At 40.2% G+C, this 21,074-nt stretch overlaps 4 protein-coding genes across 6 annotated transcripts in view; 2 read left to right on the top strand and 2 right to left on the bottom strand.

Moving 5' to 3' along the window:
- Positions 1 to 3,121, bottom strand: part of LOC133504988 (gap junction delta-2 protein) — a 42,597-nt gene extending 39,476 nt beyond the window's left edge. Inside the window, exon 1 of the mRNA XM_061827766.1 lies at positions 2,882 to 3,121. The gene's annotated coding sequence lies outside the window, so the exon portion shown is untranslated. The remainder of the gene's footprint in view (positions 1 to 2,881) is intronic.
- Positions 3,122 to 3,266: 145 nt separating this feature from the next.
- On the bottom strand, positions 3,267 to 14,538 carry nop53 (NOP53 ribosome biogenesis factor). 3 transcript variants are annotated; one of them, XM_061827765.1, is made up of 13 exons: positions 14,386 to 14,538; positions 13,188 to 13,397; positions 12,892 to 12,968; positions 12,645 to 12,747; positions 10,853 to 11,055; positions 8,716 to 8,771; positions 8,544 to 8,639; positions 6,149 to 6,250; positions 5,904 to 6,065; positions 5,535 to 5,710; positions 4,206 to 4,272; positions 3,847 to 3,923; positions 3,267 to 3,739 (listed from the first exon to the last, which is right to left on the bottom strand). In XM_061827765.1, exons 2-13 carry the CDS (start codon positions 13,388 to 13,390, stop codon positions 3,679 to 3,681), a joined length of 1,383 nt encoding a protein of 460 aa, XP_061683749.1. In that variant the 5' UTR covers positions 13,391 to 13,397; positions 14,386 to 14,538; the 3' UTR covers positions 3,267 to 3,678. The 3 variants fall into 3 exon arrangements, with proteins under 3 accessions (XP_061683749.1, XP_061683747.1, XP_061683748.1); XM_061827763.1 differs by lacking the exon at positions 14,386 to 14,538 and adding an exon at positions 14,108 to 14,357; XM_061827764.1 differs by lacking the exon at positions 14,386 to 14,538 and adding an exon at positions 14,057 to 14,266.
- On the top strand, positions 13,436 to 16,312 carry LOC133504989 (histone H3.3A). Its single transcript, XM_061827767.1, has 4 exons — positions 13,436 to 14,065; positions 14,917 to 15,062; positions 15,242 to 15,395; positions 15,471 to 16,312. Exons 2-4 carry the CDS (start codon positions 14,935 to 14,937, stop codon positions 15,597 to 15,599), a joined length of 411 nt encoding a protein of 136 aa, XP_061683751.1. The 5' UTR covers positions 13,436 to 14,065; positions 14,917 to 14,934; the 3' UTR covers positions 15,600 to 16,312.
- Positions 16,313 to 17,280: 968 nt separating this feature from the next.
- LOC133504990 (histone H3.3A) overlaps positions 17,281 to 21,074 on the top strand; it is a 4,380-nt gene continuing 586 nt past the window's right edge. The window contains exons 1-4 of the mRNA XM_061827768.1: positions 17,281 to 17,638; positions 18,819 to 18,962; positions 20,206 to 20,359; positions 20,445 to 21,074. The exon at positions 20,445 to 21,074 is cut by the window's right edge and continues 586 nt beyond it. Of these exons, the coding sequence (XP_061683752.1) occupies positions 18,835 to 18,962; positions 20,206 to 20,359; positions 20,445 to 20,573 (411 nt within the window). The 5' untranslated portion in view covers positions 17,281 to 17,638; positions 18,819 to 18,834 and the 3' untranslated portion in view covers positions 20,574 to 21,074. The remainder of the gene's footprint in view (positions 17,639 to 18,818; positions 18,963 to 20,205; positions 20,360 to 20,444) is intronic.

Here is a 21,074-nt window from a genome sequence, read left to right as displayed (position 1 = left end):
TGTAATGAATAGCTTGTCCTGTGAGCGTATTTTTTTCCTGAAACAGCGTGCATGTGCTGTGATTTTGAAAATTGCAAATAAATCCTAAACTTCAACAACAAAAATTTTTGTCCATAGTATAACATTAAGCCTAACAAAACTGATTTTACTCTAAATTATGAGAAGACAATGCAATCTATACAAATGAAATGCTTTGTGTTTGTTTAGATAAAAATGGAACGTTTTGCTCTACCTGACCTCAGGTGGCTTCAGCTCACATCTGGACCGTGTCGATGTGCTCCAGTATGCCCAATGCCACAACAGCATCTGCGAAGCTGCCACGGTCCAGAGGTATACAAGAGGCAGGTGATTCTATTTGGTCCTGAATGACTACGGCTTCACACATACACATATTCCAAAATCAATCTGGCAGCACACAAAGAGAGAAAATGAGTGAGGGGGGTAAAACACAACTTAGATCCCATCTGCTTCTGCCAGGCATGAGCAAACAAACAAAAAAATAAATAAATTCCCTAACCATCAAACAACTTTTTGAGGTGTGCAGCAGCACCGCCAGTTTGGATTTAATGACTTTTGTCCTCCAAAATCCCCATTGCAGATGATTTTGTTTTTTTATTACCTTCTGGTTTGGGGAATGTACGTACTGATGGCAGACTTGAATGGTTGGCAAATACACTCCTCATGAAAACTGGACAGCTGCTCCAAAATTAGAAGCCATGAGACAGTGTGTACAAATGAAGAAGGGGGGGGGGGTGCATACTAATTTTGAAACATTCAGACTGCCCTTTTTTTCTTATAGCCTTGTCACACATATTCATATGCACCCTGTAACGCATGACATTACAAGACTGAGAATATCACACATAAAATAAAACGGACTACGGTGATGAAAGCAAAGAGATTCCCAATCAAGTATTGAAAACATTTTTTAAAGTACCATATTTTGATTGATTTAATGTGATGCCACTTTTTTTTCTCTACAAAAACTGGCAAGTAAATGATTTCTTCACAATATTGTCATTTTTTTATGAGCTGGATGCCCACATCATGTATAAAATAAAGGCCTTGAATCTAGTCTATGGAAGTTTAACTTCTTGAATGGCTTGACTATAGAAATAAACTATTCCATGATATTGTAATTTTGGGGAAAGGGTTTGAATATGCTAGCGACCCAAATGAGGGTAAGCCGAATAGAAAATGAATGAGTGGGTTTGTATAAACATATGCATTATATACACACAATTTAATATATACCTCCATATATAGAGCTCGTGCACATGACGTCACCGTTTTCATGGCGCCATTTTGCCGGTCAACCTTGTGGGAGACATTGAACCAGAGGAGAATATTTACAATGCCCAAGACCTGTTGAGCTTTTGGTTGTCACAACAGACGTGACAGTTCTTCAAAGAGATCATTCTATAGAACACCAGCTGAAAAGACCAAAAAAGATCGATGGATTTCGGCAATTAAACGTGATGGATGGTGCCCAACCAAATAGACACACGTTGTGTCGTGATCACTTCTTTTCAGGTAGGAATTGTTCTTCTCAATCTAAAATTACCAACAATTATTTATAATGCCAAGTTGACTCATTTAAGAACAATGCGTATTTTTTAAAAAAAGTCTGTCGCAGAGAGGTTTACGGAGGTAAGCGTGTGGGAGCAATAGGCTTACGTGTACGGAGGAGATGACTCCCTGTCCTATTTTTTTCCCCCCAATCATAGTTGATGAATACAACTTTCTGTAAAAACCAGGGATCATTTATTTAAATATTTGTATTTTCATCCATCCTGTTTCTCAGCCGCGTATCCTCACAAGGGCCATCGAGCGTGCTGGAGCCCATCCCAGCTGTCAACGGGCAGGAGGCGGGGTACACCCTGAACTGGTTGTCAGCCAATCGCAGGGCACATCGGGACAAACAGCCGCACTCACAATCACATCTAGAGGCAATTTAGAGTGTCCAATTTCTGTATAAATCTCGACGACTTACTCAGCACATACATGTGTGGATCCAGTTGTCAAAGACAAGCAGAAGCAAATTAACAGTCCAATTTCTGATCGGCAAAAACATCGACTTTAGCATTAAATATGGGCCTCTATGCCAAGTATCTCTAATTTTTCCACGTACTTCCGTTTATTATCACCTTATAAATGTTTATCGCTATCAGACAAAACTCTGGATGTCGTGCATTTTCGTTTTGTGTCAACGGAGTTAACTTTCAAAAATACATAGAGCGGCAATATGGCAACGTCATGTGATTTTATGACATCGGTGCACATTTTACATACACATACAGACTGCATATGTGTAAATATGTTGTATGTATTCATGGTTATGTGTATACAGCAGGGGTGGGTGCTCAATGCATCAATTTTTACTTCTGGAGACATATCCTGTGGTCTGATTAAACTGAAGTGGAGCTAATGACAAACATTACAAATGGAGGGGAAAGGGGAAACCTTGTAGACCTCAGAACACCATACCAACTGTGAAACATGGAGGTGGCAGCATCATGTTGTGGGGCTGTTTTGCTACAGCAGAAACTGGAGCTCTTCATAAAATAGAACATTACTTGGAGACATTAGGGCAACAGCTCAAGAAAGCTATGAAACTAAAACTTGGGCCCAAATGGACAATGACGCTAAGCATACTGGCAAAATGGTTAAAAAGCGGGTTGAGGATAACCAAGTTAATGTCTTGGATCAGCCCGAAAGGGACAAGCTGAAAAAAAAAAAACCACACACAGCGTTATCTCCAGAGGTTGAACAAAGTCTTGGGCCTATCCTAACAAGTGTAGACTCTACAATTGTGTTTTAAAGTGTATGGAGTAAAATAAAAAAATTACACAAATTAAAAAGTTGTCATCACTGTCTTTACCTCAAAGATTGGGGACACAAAACACTGATTTGGTTCCTTGGAGACAAACTGGAGCTGTAGATTGAATCACTGGATGTACAAGTAATTAAGTTGCACGACACACAATGCACTTTATGGGGTAAATACACTTGTGGCAAGCAGCGACATCTCTTTTGGGAGTGTAACTCTCTCCAAGGTAAAAGATAAAATTACCAGTTAAGAGGCTCTGTTGAAACTCCTGGCAAATAAAAGCACAAAGTGGTCCCACCTCATTCACCTCAGGTAGGCACTGAAGGCAATTAACATGATTACACTGATATTAAGATGTTGGCCTAACATCAATTATCACCATACCCCAGTTTTCTAAATCACATAATCTTACTTCTTAGAAACAAATACTACTAAATCTACTTGGACTCTGATATTTATTTAAAAAATTTAAATGAATTTAAATCCGAACAAATCTGCTGAACATCACACTACATAAGTGAGTTTGTCATTGTGCCAAGCTGGAAATCCCTCTTGAATGGTAGCAAAACATTACAGGTCGTGAACAAAGTCATTTTCTAATCATTAGATTACTAAAAGAAACAATACAACCAAGTCAAAATGGGTAACTTGTATATTTACACCAGGCCAGACACAACATTGATACATAGCATTTTTTTAATCAATTAAACATCATCATACTTGTGTAAAATGGTTGGATTGTCTGAAAGGGTCAGCGGGTCATTACGTTGGATATACACATGGTTCCATTATGTAGCATTTGTGGCTTTTAAAGCGCCCCCATTTTCTCAGGCTCTGCTTCTGTGGTATTAAGTGATCTCTCTAAAAGCTCTCTTCTCCACATACTTCAGCTTGTACTTCCTCTTAAACCTGAGGGGGAGGGAGATGCGCATTTGAGGCAACAAACATTTTTAAGAATCTATATGTTCCCATGACCCTAGGATGAAGTGCTATGTAAAAGTTAAGTAGATTCTTACTTGGCTCGCTCTCTGGGTTCAATCAGGTTCCTCTTCTGCAGACTCTTAAAGCGATCCTTGAGGATGCTGCCCTCTGGCTGTAGCAGCACAGCATTACAACATCCCAGAAAGATAGCCACAACAAATTCTTGTCAGTCATTAACTTCAAACTTGATTCCTTCCTCTCATGATAATTCCCAATTCATTCATTATATTCTATATTTTTGTCCAGATGTTTTATGAAGCATTTAAATTAAATTACACATTCATCAACTACTTTCAGTGTTGAGCACTACAGTTTTGGAGATCTGGTCAGTAAACATGTTGGAAACGAAACAACTGACAACGATGCCATATCGCTAGTAATAGGGAAACAGTACCTTTAGTTGTCGTAGGGAACTGGTAAGCTCATCACTGAGTTTGATTTCAAGGTCCTCAGCCTTGAACCTGGAAGAAGAAAAAAAACGCTCAAAAACAGAACATCAGCAAACTGCAATCTGCCATTTCATAACCTGTAAGCAGAAGGGGTGTTTTGTATTTAACATGCTTTCACAGCAAATTCAATATATACATAAGAAATACTACCGTATTCATTGTCCCCTCCGCCCCCCCACACAAACAACACTGGAGAAGTCAGAAAGCCAAAACCAATTCCCACGAAAACAGGTAAACCACAATACAGTGAATACAAACAAATTCTCAAACAAATCGCATATCGAACGAATATTTCTAGATTTTTTTTTTTTTTTTTTTGCTTCTGATTTGGAACGAAAATCCAGCACTCGAATACCCCCCAAAAAAGCTGGAAATAATGCACGCGGCCCGACCAGCTGACGCACGACACGCTTTGTTATTATGAATTCGAACGCCCCCGAAAAAAGTTGGAAATAACATAATGCGCGCGGAACGACCAGCTGTCCCACCCACGACGTGCTTTGTTGTGTATATCACAGCCTTAGTACGGAGATATGTCCCAGTAGCTACATTTACTGCTTTTTCTTCCTTTTGAGGACTATTAACCTCCAAACATGGCTCCAAAGAAGTGACATTGGATAAGTTCTTTGGGAAAACAAAAGAACTTCCAGGGGCCGAGTCACCCCTATCAAAGAGATTTGGTAGTTGATAGTTTTGCATTGTTTTTTTCTTGTGAACTTTAATAATGCTCTGTTCTATTGGCATTTCTGCATTTTCTTTTTGTTTCAAAGATTTCGTTAACTCAAATCATGAGTTAATGTTTTTGTACGTTACTTTTTCTAAAAATAAAATTCTTTGCTCCCCCCCCCTCATTTTCTGTTTGAAGTTACTCTGCACTTTTGTTAATTTATAAAAAAAAGTTTACAAGGTTGGGGGCTGAGTCACTACAGATACGGCCATGCTGTCTCAGCCTAGACTACTACTAAAGCATACATTTTAAGCAAAAAATAAACATATTTCTTATATGTGAGAGAGAGATTTTGCCATGCATGCAAATTTTAAAGGGTCCAAAGCAATGAAAATCGACTTGTTTGTATACAAATAGTTGGGTTGGGAGAGAGAGATTTTCAGAATAAACTGGGGCTCCGTATTTCACACTGGTCTGCATTATACATAGAAGTAGCAGTATCGGTTGATAAGGAATGCCACATAATCATTTTGAACTCTCCAGTGTCATCACAGAAAAGCTGTGAAAAAATACTGATAAAAGTTTGATCAGTGTGTCAAGCACATACTTGAGTTTGCCAAGACGTCTGGGCTGAGCTTTCTGAGCCTCCATCTTGGCCTTCCGCTGTTTCTGTCTTGCACAGGCTCTCTTTTCTTGCTGTTTGATGGCAGCTTTGATGGAGCGAAGCTGGAAGAGCTGTTGGCGTCTTTTAGTCTGGTGTCTTTCAGCCAGGCGCTGTTGGTCCTAATAGATGTGAAAAATGCAAGATCGCAACTTGTTCCACATACTAGACATTGGTGCATTTCACCACGATGGGGAAAGCTGCACCCATAATTGCAAAATTAAAAGAAAATACAAAATAATGACACCAACCAACAGACCCAATTTCAGCACAAAGCTGTCTTTTTTTCCCTAAAGTAATAAACCTTGCATGCACCTTAATTTTTTCTGCCTTTTCTTTCTTCCTTTGTCTCTCAGTCTTCTTCTCTGCTAGTGCGATGGCTCCTCCAACCCCACAATCCTCTTCCTCCTCGATACGAGGGACTTCATCTTCATTCTCCTCCACCAGGCCTTCTACTTGCTCCTGAAAGATCGTCTCCTGTGGACACAAAAGCATGGTACAATCAAGGCTTGTCTGAATTGAGAGCAAAGAGTTACAGTACAGCTGGAAGGACGAAGTACCTCCGTTGCTCGATCTTCTTTCTTGATTGCTAGCTGTCTATCAATTTTTTCTTCCGCTTTATGCTTTTTAACCTCCACGTCATGAGCCTCTTGGAGTAAAGCCTGCACATTTAATGTGAGATCACATGTGACACCACACAAGTCCTTTGTTCTTTATCTGCTGCTTTGGGGGCGACAGATGACTGAATGGTAAACATCCTTAAGTTATTTGCAAATGCATTTTTCCTTTCACATCTTAATTCCATAAGTTATACACACTTGAAGAATTGGCCAAACCGTAGTTCAATACATGAAAAATGTATTTGATGTACTCGGCTATGTTTGCAAATCCTCAGATCCCAGGATACCATTCACGCAATAGTTTCCTGAGCTCCTATGTGTTGTCTTCACATTTCCAAAAAGGAAATACTGGGAGCGCAAGGATGAGATCATCATTGGACGCACACTTTCTTCATTTGATTTTCATATGCATTCAAAAGCACTTCATTATTGTTAGCATTGCATGTGCAAATCACATACGATAATACATTTGCGGAGCAAGGGATCGATAGAGGCCTTTAAAATGTTGAAGATATACATTATAATTAAGTCAAAATTCCAAAGTTATATAGTGATGAACTGGTGGGACAAGCAAGCAATTATACATTTCCACACCACTGATATGAAAGAGTGGAGTTAATTTACAGAACCATCACTATTCTGTTTCTCAGCCAATGACTTGAGAGCCAGGCAAGAGGAGGTTTACCGGGGTAGAGCTACCATCAAGCAGCGGCCAAACCACAATCATGTCCAAGCTAAGAGTAAGCAGAGCTACACTACAGGCACAGATTAGTATTAGCAACTGTTTTTACCATCATCAACTTCTGATAACAGACAAACACTTGATTGTTTGGCTAAGTTGTCGGTGTGGCGTACGTGTTTAGTGCTGTCGTGCACCACACAGCTAAACAAACAAGAGTGTTATTCAGCGGAATGATGATGACACACGATCTTCATGCTGGACTGTTAACGAAATAAAATCTTCCACTGTATTTTACAATATACATACAATACGAATGCAGATCTCAAGTTAACTGTTTACATGTTACTATGATCTATTCAGATCTGGTGTGCACATGTATGCCTGTCATGACAAATACTGTATTGGCTTACCACTCAACAAGTAACATGGACAAGATATGTTTTTGCAGACTCGATAAATTCTCATTGTTGACGTGACCAGGCGCACACCTAACACAGCGAGGAGAAGGATAGTTTGACGGCTCCACTGCAAAGTGGCCCACTATTAGCTCCGAATAGTTTTTGGTCCCATCTGCACGGTTACACTTTTTTCAAGCCATGCCTGTCTGAAACAGTTTTTGATTCCAGCATCCTTGTCAATTGCCCTCGGTCGATCTTCATCCTTTTTTTCTAACACTTTCACCATCGTAAAACTTTGAACATACCGTCGCTCAGTTCGCGCTAAGTCCTACCCGCCATTACTTGGCTAACTAACAAGTTACACTGGGATTTCTGAGAACCGAGAACACGTACATGGCAGTGGTGAAACTCGATTAACCACTAACGCGATTGGATCGTTATACTGTATAACTCTGTTGTCCAATCCAGTAATCTGCCGCAAACAAGTTTTAATGTTTATGTCACAAAATGCAAATATTTATACTACCGAGCAAGTGAGAACGGTATATGATAGTCGTGCTTGTGCTAGCACTAAGCTGAACTTGCAGCTCGGAGCCCACCACGAAGAGGTAGGCGCACGATACCCTACCCCTACCCCCCAAAATTTTCACAACGGATTTGCGCTTATCTCGAGAATGGTCATTTTGGTCTGAAATGGTGGGAAATCCGCTGATCGGCAGAAAATTCTCATCCCTGGTTTTGACATTTGTCTTAAATGAGAATAAATCAAGATACTTGGTAAACAGTACACACAAATATAAGATAAAGGAACAAGTCATGTAAATGGACACATTGCTCCATTTTGTGATCAGTTCAGTGAAAGGTTATCGGTTCGTTAAACTTGCTGACCAGCCCTAAAAATCCCTATGGTGTAAAGCTTAGTTTCTATGGAGAATTGACATTCGGTTAGGACTTCTCACTCGTTTCTAATTTAAATACAAGGCTCCATGTAAAAGAGGCTTGTGTTGTCCTGCCATTGACCCAGCAGTGAATGGGGTGGGAAAGGACAGAGTGCGGTTAATGTTAATATAGTGTTTACGATCAGATCAATCGCACCTGCTTGTATTAACCAAAACAACCAGAACATGTGATTGGTTACCCAATCCTCTTGCCCCATCGCAAATGTTCATTGAGTCTGTAGACTTTATACATGTGGGCTATTTAATCAGGTGTCAGGTTTTCTGTATTAAGAGTCCTTAAAGTCAATACAACTTACTTGATGAGAAAAGAAGTCTGGGTTGTAGGAACCTCCAGGAGCGATCACCTCCACAGAAGGCAGCACAGATGGCTTCTCGTTCAATTTCTCTGGCCGCTGCCACAACATAAACCCATAGATGAATAAATGTACGCCCAGACACTGTGATAAACTGTTTCTTACAGTTTCTTACCTTGACCAGCTTCTTGCCAGTCTGCTGAAGGTACCATGGATCTGCTGAACTTTTACCTGTTCACAAAGAAAAACAATGACGATGAGAATTTAGGTTAACTCGGGTTTTTGGAATGAACAAATATTACAGAGAGTGACAGAGACATAAATATAGGACAGTTTGTCCACGCAACTTTTCAACAGTCACCTTTGGGGAGTTTAATGGGCGATTATCATCATACTAATGTCATTTGGGCATTACAGCGAAATGGGTAACTGTAAAAAATAAAAGGACAATTTCTGCAAAATTCCAAAAAAGTGAAGTTTGTGTGGAGAACAAATCTGGAAATGCCCCTTCCAAAAAAAAAAAAAAAATACAATATCATAGAAATGATTTCCATAACTCCATTCAAAAAGTGAAACTTTCATAGATTATAGATTCAAGGCCCACAATTTACATAATTTGGGTTTCCAGCTCATAAACCCACAAGATCAAGAAAAAAAAAAAAGATTACTGTGAAGAAATCATAAACTTTCAGTTTTTGTAGAACATTAATTCAATCCAAATATGCTACATTCAAAACATTAATCTTCAATACTTGGTTAGGAATCCCTTTGCTTCAATCACTGCCTCGAAGTGCCGTGGCATTGAGTCAATACGCCTACGACATTGCCTGGGAGTTATAGAAGCAAGATTTCCTCGACGCTTGCTCTCATTTCTTTGTTTTGGGGTCTGGTATCGAATGAGTCCTAATTAGACTCATTTTTTCTTCTTGATAACATCCCATATTCTCAATGGGTTTCATATCCGAAGAGTTCGCTGGAAGTCAAGTACTATGATAGCATGGTCATCAAAGCAGGTTTTGGTGCTTTTTGCAGTTTGGGGAGGGGCAATGTCCTGCCACAAAATGAAATCTGCATCTCCATCCACAGGAGAAGGAATCAATAAGCCTCCTAAAGCATTCTGGGAGCCTCTTGTGGTGACCTTGGATTTAAGAAACCAGATTTGACCAAAATCTGCATTGGACATTGTACAACAAATCATGATTGACAGTCCAGTCCTTCTCCTCCTTGGCCGAGTTGAGACACTTCCTACGTTGGGTCAGTCTCAGAAGTAGCCTGACCCAAGGAACCTGACAGTTATAGGACATCTCCCAGATGAGTCAGAAAGTGGTTGTTATTGAAGCTATTAACTCCTGCCTAATTCTACTTTTTCTGGAAATCGGATAGATCTGGGGTGTAAAACAAATTTTTGTCTCGGCCCGTATTAAAGTTATGACTTCCCTTAGAGGGCCGTAAGAACAGTGAAACCATATAAATGTTTAACTGTCAAATTATATTACCATTACACAACAAATTGAGGGATAACTGGTTTCGAAATTACCAGTACAAGACAAGGATAATAGATTGTTCAATGATTGATTTACTATAGAAAAACGGTTTGGCAACAGTCAATGAAATATCTTAACATTAGTAAGACAATCTGGAATCTGTGTACAGATTTTAGAGAAAAAAAAAATGAAGTGGGGACACGATGAATTATAAAAAAAAAATCCTTCAAAAATGTAATTGTCAACAACCAAGTGAAAAGTATTGTGGTCTTAATTCTCAAACCATCTCACAGTTTAAAAGGTGCATTGCGGAAACTTACTCGTCATTATGCCCTAGTCCTTTACTCTTTGGTTTAAAGTTTGTACTCTCTTCCTCTGCAAAATGCTGGACTGATTTTAATTAAGCAGTGTGTATTCCAAAAAAAGGCTTTGAAGGCAATCTTTAGTCAGTGCACAAAATAAATAAACCAAACTCTATGAATCAAGGCAATGCAGGACACCAAATCCCCAGTTCAGCAGCTCAGTTGTGCAGACATTTGCACCCTGCCTCAGTGACATCCTCCTTGCTTGTCTGCATGTGTGTGAGATGTACAGCAAAAAAAAAAAAAAAAAATTATATATATATATATATATATATATATATATATCTCGAATACAGGGTGTATGGGTGAATTTCCTCTAAAAATTCCAATCAGTATAAACTAAATTTCAATTTTTTTTCCCCAAATACCATTTCTAATGCGATGTGGTTACTTCATGTTGCAGTGAACAAAGGACAGACAGAAAGCACATGGATGCTAGCATTGTTGGACAAAAAATACAACTTACACTCTTGTCCCCAGAGGTCATAATAGTCTCTTTTTGGGTTGTTGTTGGCCTCTGTCACAGCCTTTCTTTCTCTTACATTCGACGACTGTCTGTTGAGGAGCTTTCTCTGCTGCCGCGGCACTTTGCCTTTGGCTGCCTGCTGCTCTACCCTCTTGGCACTATAACGAAGTTTCTTAGCATTGGGCTGCTGGTAGGCGAGCACACTGGAGATGGATGCAGGAGAGACATTATCACTTCAATGAACGAGTAGAAGAATAATTCATGCTTACATAATGAGGCACATCTCGGAGCTGAAAAAAATATTCAAGAGATGAACAAAAAATATTTTAAATATATTTGATTTCCACATAACTGTTCACTTGCATACACTTAAATCCCAGGATACCAAATTCCAAAAAGGAGCTACTGGGATCACAACGTTTAGCTCATCACTGAACACACACAATTACAAACTCATCAAAATTTTAAGGGCAATGTTTTCTATGTTCGATAATACAAAACACAATGTTTTAGTAAATAATGCAGACTACAGAATATGTAGGTCATTTACTGGTAATAGACTGTTTTCAACCATGTGTCTACATCTGGGGCCCCTGCCCACGTTGGATGGGTTCACTCTACTAATGCGCTGTTCACTCTATGGCTTTTGCATACCAAGCGGAGTTACACAAATGTTCGTACAACTGTTAAAAGTGATGCATGATGGCTAAAAAGACTTTGGAAAGTTATCGGGGCTCATTAGATGTTGTTTCAAGAAACCGTTACGACCAGAACTGTGTGTTGATCGACAATATCAACCCATGTGCCTTGGAGAAACACAAATTGAGCACACAAATGTGGGTGTCAGTCATCTATCCAGAAACAGTCAACTATCTCCTCTCCACCAATTCATCAATGGCTGGGTTTGTCATGCGTCGGTATCCATTGTAAGCAACCTGTGTTTTCACACTAATAAGGTTAGTGTGCCGCAGAATGCAATTTAAATATGTACTGCGTGATTACCGTAAGCGATGTTTATTATTATTTTCGTTTGTGTTAGAGACAGGGAGAGAGAGAGAGTTCTGCCCGGGACGAGTCCCAAGTGGAGCCCGCACCTTTTTCTCCTCTTCCACGGCTACATTTGTAACTCAATTCACGAAACAGCTAGTGCTGCGGTAACTTGTTTTTGCAAACTTATTTTATAAAGCAGAAAATAGAGTTTGGTGACATGCATTTTGCGCGCACGCACACACACACACAAACACACACACACACACACACACACACACACACACACGAGTATTATGTAGGCCCTTGACCCTAAAGAATACTTCTCCTTCACAGAACTTAGTTATTGCTAGGTAGGTGTGAAATTCTAAAAAGGTATCCAATACTTACCAAGAACAAAAAGCACCGAGCAAACTCGGACGTAAGGGAATGACTTTGCTGCTACGTCGGCTCTGCTAATGTGAGACAGCCACAGTTCTCACCGTTTGGTTGCTAACTGCTCCGTTTTCTCGCACTGGTTCTTGATCACAGCTGGCAGTCGAAAAAAAGACGCTTTATAACGCCCACTTTCGTTTGAGCAACCGATAACATAGCAGTGCGCCCCCATTCATACCCCTTTCTGAAATGATTCCTGCTTAGTTACTGTTTGTTTACTTGAATTCGCCAAACCAAGATAGATGACAGATTATGAAAACACCAACTCTGAATGGCAGACCTGCATTCTAAATCGGAAAGTGTGTGACATCAGTCGAAAACATCTATATGACAAGATATTCCAACTCATTAAGTGATCATGCATACTAACTCTTTAACTGGTGGGACAAGAGAGTCATTCTGGAGGATCAGGTCTACCCTGAGAGGACGCTGTGACTTTCCTTTCCTCTTCTTGCTTACCGTCTGTGCTGATGCTTTAAAGGCAAAAAAACAAAACAAACATAGTTTCAGGTCAGCATCTGGATGTTTATAATTGTAGAAAGAGTGCGAATTTGCAGTGCTAAAGTGTTAACTTACACTAAAAGGTAAGAAAAAGGAATATTTCCCCTCTTTGTTACCTTTGTGATCAGCTTTTTGTTGCTGTCCAACATCCAGAAAGAATAAACTGTCATCCGGCTTCTCAGTCAACAGGCCACTATAAGAAATAAAAAGCCACACATTATACATTTAGACTCCACGACACACCGATATGTCGAGTAGTCTTTAACACTCATAAAAACATGTACCAGACACGGGTCGAACTTTTGATTTAGATACAGGAAACGATGCATCGTATTTCCCAGATCGGATCTTGACTAAATCTCCTTTCATGCAATGTTTCAAAACAAGTCAACATTGGTTTGGGCCAACTCACCCGGTGGTCCTCTCCTGATGCCTTATGTCTTCTAAAAAATCCTCGACGTCATTAATGTCTATGTGTTTGTTCCAGTTCTTTTTCTTGTTCTTGTTATAGCGCTTTCTTCGACTACCAACCACGCCTGCAGTATTGGAAGACTTCAAACTCAAAAAGCCTGGCTGCGAGGCCGCCACGCGTTTCAGCCTCCGGGCAGCGGCCATGTTGGAGCTGAAAGAAAAGCACAGTAGTCTTCTTCTTTTGAGAAGTTCTTTGGAGAGGTGCACTTTTACGCCACCTACAGAATCTATATTGAAACTGTCACACAGCACTGCTTTTACATAAAATTGGAACTTAGAGCACTATTTCAATGTATGTTGTCTTGGGAGCTTTCATCGTGACTTTCAACTGTCCATAAAAAAAAAAGTTCATTTATATGTGGCACGCCAGATTATATTAAATTCTAAGTGCACCGTTAGGTTTAGATGTAAATGACAAGAATGTTTAAATTTCTTCCAATGAATCCAAAATACACGAAAATAAAACGTGATAAAACAAAATGTTCAACAACTCTCAGGCATTAACTCAAAATCTAGTGTTTAGCGCCATTGTCTTGCCATGTGATATAAAGTTAAAAACCCAAACATATATTTTTAAAGTTAACTTAAATAAATAGATGCATTCTAAATAAAGTAAGAATGTTTAGTGGTGCGCATGGAGCGTGTTTTCAGCATGTATGTTTGTCCCCAATGCATCATGGGAAACGTGCCTCCAAACGCGCTACTAGATTCTTTTTCCTTTTTTCCCCTCCCTTCATTTTGTAGCGACAACAACCCGTAAGAGACTCAAGAAATTAAAACCCAGTTTGGAAGCTGCATTTTCTCACTAACATTTCCAAGGTACGTATCATATTTGCTATCGAAAGTCAATCTATCATTTACAGCCGTTGAGGGTGACGGATGGACGAATATTTCAGTGTTTTTCGTTCAAAAAATAAAACGCAGAGCCGTCGAGCCTTGATGTGTCTGCCGAGATCAGCAACCCCGAGCAGCATTCGCGATCTGATCGGGGTTTTTCTCGGAAGTGCGCCTCGAGTGAAGGGTCAGCTGACAAAATAATGTCCACCAAGTGAACCCTGGACATGTTTAGTGTCGTCTCGAAGAATAAAATTCGGCTTTCATGCGACGGGGTTTGCACAATTAGGTCTTTTTTTCACTACCATTACGATCGCTGGAGTGAAATTTTCTTCCCGTTTAAGGTCTTCATGGCAGCAACCAGCCATTATGTCGGGAGGTGTTAGTAAATTTACATTGGACAGCCGGCAGGGGCGGTGTCGCTTCGTTTTCTTAAAAATAGCTCATTCTGAATTGAAAAATCTACGCTAGAGCCACACAGGGACGCGTTGTGTTTTGAAACGAATATACCCTCGCCAGTGCGCAATGGGCGGGGACTAAAGGATGTTTTTTTTCATTGGTTAAACACTCTTCAATGCCCGCAAGCCCTCTTCTGATTGGACATCTCTGTTATCATTCATGGTAACAAAACAGCGTCAAAACTACTCCGGAGATTAAGAACGTTCCATGAAGCCCGTATTTATCATTTGGAATAGAAGGATCTGTAATTTTTATAATTTACCAATATTCCACAATGTATCACATATAAACTATTGCTGCGCTTATATTTATACCACCCATGTAATGTAACGTGTAGTTTTGGCATGCATTAACTCAAACAAAAGTTGTACTTCCAGCTTTGATCTACAGTAGCAATGGCCCGTACTAAGCAGACTGCCCGCAAATCCACTGGAGGCAAAGCTCCACGAAAGCAGCTGGCTACAAAGGCTGCCCGGAAGAGCGCCCCTTCCACCGGAGGGGTTAAAAAACCCCATCGCTACAGGTGAGAGCCCAGTGTCTCTTCATTTAGGCCAAACAACATCATGATGTGCACTCGCACTTTGCAGGTTCAAACCTTATATCACATGCTTTTTTATGACTCTTCAGTAATTGAGATGAAAATGTAAGAACATATTTGAAGCATCAGGAAACCAAATGCAATGTCTCCCCTGTCTTGTAAAGGCCTGGTACTGTGGCCCTGCGCGAGATCCGTCGTTACCAGAAGTCCACTGAGCTTCTGATCCGCAAGCTGCCCTTCCAGCGCTTGGTGAGAGAAATCGCCCAGGACTTCAAGACAGATCTGCGTTTCCAGAGTGCAGCCATCGGCGCTCTGCAGGTCTGTCATTCAGAGTTGACGTTTTCATAATCTGTCATCTCACTAAAACGGTTCAATGTTTTTCTTCTGTCGTAGGAGGCCAGCGAGGCCTATCTGGTGGGTCTGTTTGAGGACACCAACCTGTGTGCCATCCATGCCAAGCGTGTCACCATCATGCCCAAAGACATCCAGCTGGCACGTCGCATCCGCGGGGAGCGCGCCTAAATTCCCCCCGCCCCCCAGTCTTATGAAATGCTCTTCTCCCGTCACTATCCTTTCCTTCTCCCTATATAGAAAGTAGTTTGGTTTGAGGTTCTCTATATATCATGACTGATAATTGTAAATGTGTGATTATGTCTTGGTTGGTGCTACAAGTAGAAGAGTTTCTTTAGATAAATATCATTTAAATTTGTAACTTTACCCTTTCTCACTTTAGCTATTGCTATGAATAAGGTGTTTTTGCTAGCCATGAGTAGTGTGTCATCTGGAATGAGCATAGTACATAGCATTAAGATTTTCATATTCCAACGTACACATTCATTGTTATAATCGGTCTTCAGTCTTTTTTTTTCTTGGCCATTTTCCATTAGACATTTATTTTAAACAGTCATTTCTCTTTTTTATAACAGTGGTGTTTAATATTGTGTCACAATCCAAATGCTTTATTCTGGTTGTCAATTTCAAATGTCATTGCACTATAATGACTGCATGGTTTGACAAAAAAAGCGGCATATATGTAGCAGACATAATTTCATTTTACGCATGGTTGTCACCACGTTATTATGTTTAAGCAATGTTATGATTTTTGGTTTCTCTCTCAGGTCGATAACCTATTTTTTTCTACTGTTTTTGATTTGTGTTTTTGGTCATTTTGAAGGCTAAAACATTTGTACTCCAAAATTCACATACAAACATAAATAAAAGTAATTGTGATTAAATAGTGTCATTGAATGCCATACTTCATATTGAGCATAAAAAGTGTAGCTACAATGACAAAACCTTCCATGCTGTTTTAAATATATTTGTATCTTCAATATGAACACTTTTAGTTGGGCTGCAACTAACATTTAATTGATTACTCCGTCAACTTTTCTTTTTTTTAATGACACTGATAAAGAAAAATTGGTCCTAGTACATCAGAAAAATAAGCTAAAATGTTGAGCACAATTTTCCAACGTGAAAACATGTTTGCAAATGTCTTATTTTGATTAAACACAAAGATAACTTAGTTCCTTTTCTTTTTTTTGGGGAAGTTGACTTCTTCAACTGATAGAGGACAATATTGCACCACTGAATCTGAAAACGATATTGTCTCTTTTGTTCAGGTATTTATGCCAAGTTGATAAGTTTATCAATCAAATGTTACAAAGTGTGCTTACTGTAAATTGAGTAGTAGAAATTCCTAAATGTAAGTACAGTACCTGTAAATTGAATGTTATGTCATTGTTCAAGTTGTAGGGCCTGAATAGTATTTGAACCTGCAAAGCGAAAATCCCTGTACATGTAACTATAGTTCAAAAAGTTTACTTGGATAGGCAAAACCATATATTTAGATTCAGTAAATCAAAATTGTCCCGAATCAGCTCCCCCCCCCAAAAAAAAAAACAAAAAACAAAGATAATAAATTGGTTAACCAATCAGTCTGCTTTCAAGGACAACATAATTCGGAACATTGTTGCTGTAATGTTTTGTTCAATGCACTCATGCTCACTAATAAAATTACGAGTTCGATAAAGTAGCAGCAAGAACAAACGAGCAAATAGCACACTACAGTTTAGAAATATAGCTTGGAGGTCATTCTTCCAAACCTTTTTTTTTTATTTAACAAATAGAACATTCACAGTTTTTTTTTTCCAGTCTGTTCTTTCACAATCATTTAAATCCTACCATCATAAGTAAAGTACTGTAACTAAAGTAACTTTCTCGCCTTCATTTTACTACCGGAAAACACACTATGCGGATTATTTACAAAAATAAAGGGGGGGGGGGGAGCAGCAAACTAAATTCGAACAGCAAGGGTGGTGTTGTTTCACAAACGTAAGCAATTGCGGTCAAACATGCTTTGAATAGTTTGACAATCTCGAGTCAAGCCCAAATTGAAAGTGACCGGACCAAAATGACTCGAATACTGGCGGTTGCTTTTCGGGCCACTTGATTGATGCGGCGGCCATTTTACCCGCTGGACGTTACCTCTCATTGTGGATACGAAGAAGAAAATAGACAAGCGAAAGCTTTCTCCTCACTTCTGTTCACTTTTCTTCGAGGTGAGCCGTTTCCTACAGGCTTTTCCATTCGTTGATTAACTTTAAGATATTTGGGTCTCACTAACTGAATGACTGCGTTTATTTCTTCGGCGGATAAACGCTCAAATTTTGCAGTGTTTGAAAACAACACGCCGCGATCGAGACGACAGTGAAGTCGCAGTGTTTCTACAGACGGGGCGAAATTCTCTTTCGAAATGTGCGCCGGTTGAACTCGGCTCTGTATCGCTAGCAGGACCGTTCAAGTCTTCTTTGCATATTTCTGACATCCTTGGAATGTCTTCTATGTTATTCTTTCATCGCCCAATAACCGGCAAAAGCGGCAACTTTTTAAATGGAAGTTGTTTACGTGCTGCTCCGTCTGCCTCGGTCTTCATCCCGTTGGCGCATCTGACCGCCGCCATGATCAGAGCGAGGGAGGCGGGCCCACAACACTGGAAGCGCCTCTAAAGCCCACCCACGAGCCATGAGAGACGCGCCGATTGGTTTATATTTGATGTCAACGTTTGTGATTTGGTCTAACGGCCAATAGCGTAACTATTCAACTTTGGTTGATGGCTCTAATGTCTCTGACGCAATATTTTTCCTGACGTTGGAAATGTTCAAACTACACTTACTCGCCAAAACATGACCTTTTGTCCATCTGCTGCGATCTAGCCAATACAATAGCTGCACCAAAGGGCTTCCTTTTGAAAAATATTTGTGGTTAGTATTGCAAGACATAATTGAATTTTAATTTGAAATGTAAAGTGATCACAGTGTAACTTTTCAATGTTAACATTTCAAATGGCTACAATTCGCTGTCTGAAATTCAACCGTCTACAGTTCACTGTCTGAAATTCAACTGGCTACAATTTACTGTCTAAAATTCACCGTTTGTGCCGCAAGGTAGGGTTACTTGAGATCAGAACCAAACAGCCAGCCTATCCAGTTACGCTTTCTTAGTACAGTTGAATTAACAATGAAAAGTTACACTGAAATACTACTATTGAAAATGTGACCACTTTACATTTCAAATTCAAATCCTGTTTTCTGTGTCATTTCAAATTCAAATCCTGGTGGGACATATTTACTTCCATACTTGAGGGAATCAGTATTTCCAAAGGATGTTGTTTTTCCAATGCTAATTCTTTTGTGTGCAGTTAGATAAAATTAGTTTTTATATTGTTTCCATTATCTTCAGGGGATCTTAAGCAGCAATGGCCCGTACTAAGCAGACTGCCCGTAAGTCCACTGGAGGCAAAGCTCCACGTAAACAGCTGGCTACTAAGGCTGCCCGCAAGAGCGCCCCATCCACTGGAGGGGTGAAGAAGCCCCATCGCTACAGGTGCACTTCTTAACCTTATGTGACAAAATTTATATTTACATTTTGTAAGATTGGTTTTTGCTGAAACACGAGTTAGTATTTGGCTACATACCCAGAAGGATCAGTACCTCCCCAATTGTCTCATGAGATGTATTTAGTTTTGATGTTGATCTTGTTGTTGTTTTGGCAAGCAGGCAAAGTGAAAGACTTGCTGTCATTCAGTTTTCTTGTCATAGGACATGTTTTTACCTGCATATTGCACACCTGAATTTGAGAATCATTTGAGGACAAAGCCCACGATAAGGCATGGAAAAAAAAATAGAAATTCAGTAGTGCATTGCAATTTGTCTTTTTGCAATACGATATCAATTGTGCAAAACTACTGAATCGGTTTCTGGCCACCCTGTGGCAAATACTATTGGCATTATCACGACTCAATACTTTCCCTTTATTTTTTTGTTAGACCAAAAACCGCACAGCACTATTGTCAACAAAGAAGTGGTTTGCCCCGCCAGCTGTAGTTATTCAATAGACTGGTGCCATTCATTGACTGTACTTGTGGCTTCCCATGACAGACTCTACACTCTTTACTTTATAGCCAATTATGAATATACTGTGGTTTATTATGAGTGTAAAACAAAACATACTGTATCTCCTAGGTGTGGGTTGGTACAGGTCCCTTAAAGGGCCACGTTTGATTAATTTTTGTTCTGTGGTTTGAGCTGATTTGTCCTTTGGTGAGCGAGTCTTTTTTTTCATGTCCCTGGGTTGCACACATTTTAACTTATGTTCATTCTCTCATCCTGTATTAAATGTAAAAATTCACAGAAAGACAAAAAAAAATCCAGTGGATGACTGGTTACAGCGCCTGCCTCACAATTCTGAGGAATGGGGTTCACAAAATCTATGTGGACATAGCAGGTTTTTCCCTATCCCTGTGAGAATTTTCTCCAAGCACTCCAATTTTCTCCCACTTCCCCGGAAGATACATTAATTGGACACTCTAAATTGTCCTGAGGTGTGATTTTGTGTTTCTCTGTGCCCTGGGATTTGCTGGGGACCAGTTCAGGGTGTACCCCGCCTCCTCCCTGAAGATGACTGGGATTGGCTCCAGCACCTGCTTGTGAGGATAAGCGGCTCAGGTAATGGATGGATAGAAGAGAAGAAAAACACGGCACCATCTGTTGTATCTGGCACCACTTTCTAGCACACCCACATTCTTTCCCTCATGTAACTCCCATCATTTCTGCAAATGCTTTTTTAGGCCTGGTACTGTTGCACTACGTGAAATCCGTCGTTACCAGAAGTCCACCGAGCTTCTGATCCGCAAGTTGCCCTTCCAGCGCTTGGTGAGAGAAATCGCCCAGGACTTTAAGACGGATCTGCGTTTCCAGAGTGCAGCCATTGGCGCGCTGCAGGTCTGTGTCGTTCAAATTAGATTTGCTTATTTCTCATTCTGGTGACGTCCTCTCCTGAAAATGTCTTGTTTTCCTTCAACTGTAGGAAGCCAGCGAGGCCTATCTGGTGGGTCTGTTTGAGGACACCAACCTCTGTGCCATCCACGCCAAACGCGTCACCATCATGCCCAAAGACATCCAGCTGGCACGTCGCATCCGCGGGGAGCGCGCATAAAAGCTTTGACTTTGTCTTTCTACTTTTTATCTGTCTTAGTCCATCCCTCACCTGTTCCTCTCCCCTGGCTCCCTCTCTGCTGTGTTCGTAGTATGTAGGGCAAACTGTTCCTATTATTCATCAAGTGTGTAGTCGTATTTTTCTTAGTGATCTCATTCAGAAAGCTTCTGTGATACCCCCTTTCTGTGCATATATCAACGCTTTGATGATGAGGCTGCCTCATGGACACTCACAGGCTCCACACTCTCAGGTGGAGCGGATACCATGATTTTGAGGAAAAACACTAAAACATAGTAGTGTTAATTTAAGCAGGGACAGAGAGAAGATGTGGTGTTTTTCTGCCGTGGGAATGAGCTTCCTGTGACTTCTTCCCAGCAGTGTGCTGGATTCTCCGCCCTTGCGTACGTCTGCATGAGTGTTAGCTCTGATCACCGTAGAGAACTCTTATTTAATACATCAACATCTGTGGAGACAATGTTTAGAATACTGATTGTTATAGAT

Source organism: Syngnathoides biaculeatus, chromosome 8 (assembly GCF_019802595.1).
Source record: "Syngnathoides biaculeatus isolate LvHL_M chromosome 8, ASM1980259v1, whole genome shotgun sequence".
In the NCBI taxonomy this organism is placed as follows: domain Eukaryota; kingdom Metazoa; phylum Chordata; class Actinopteri; order Syngnathiformes; family Syngnathidae; genus Syngnathoides; species Syngnathoides biaculeatus.
The sequence above is the reverse complement of the archived record's forward strand: the minus strand, read 5'-3'. Positions and strand labels throughout refer to the sequence as shown.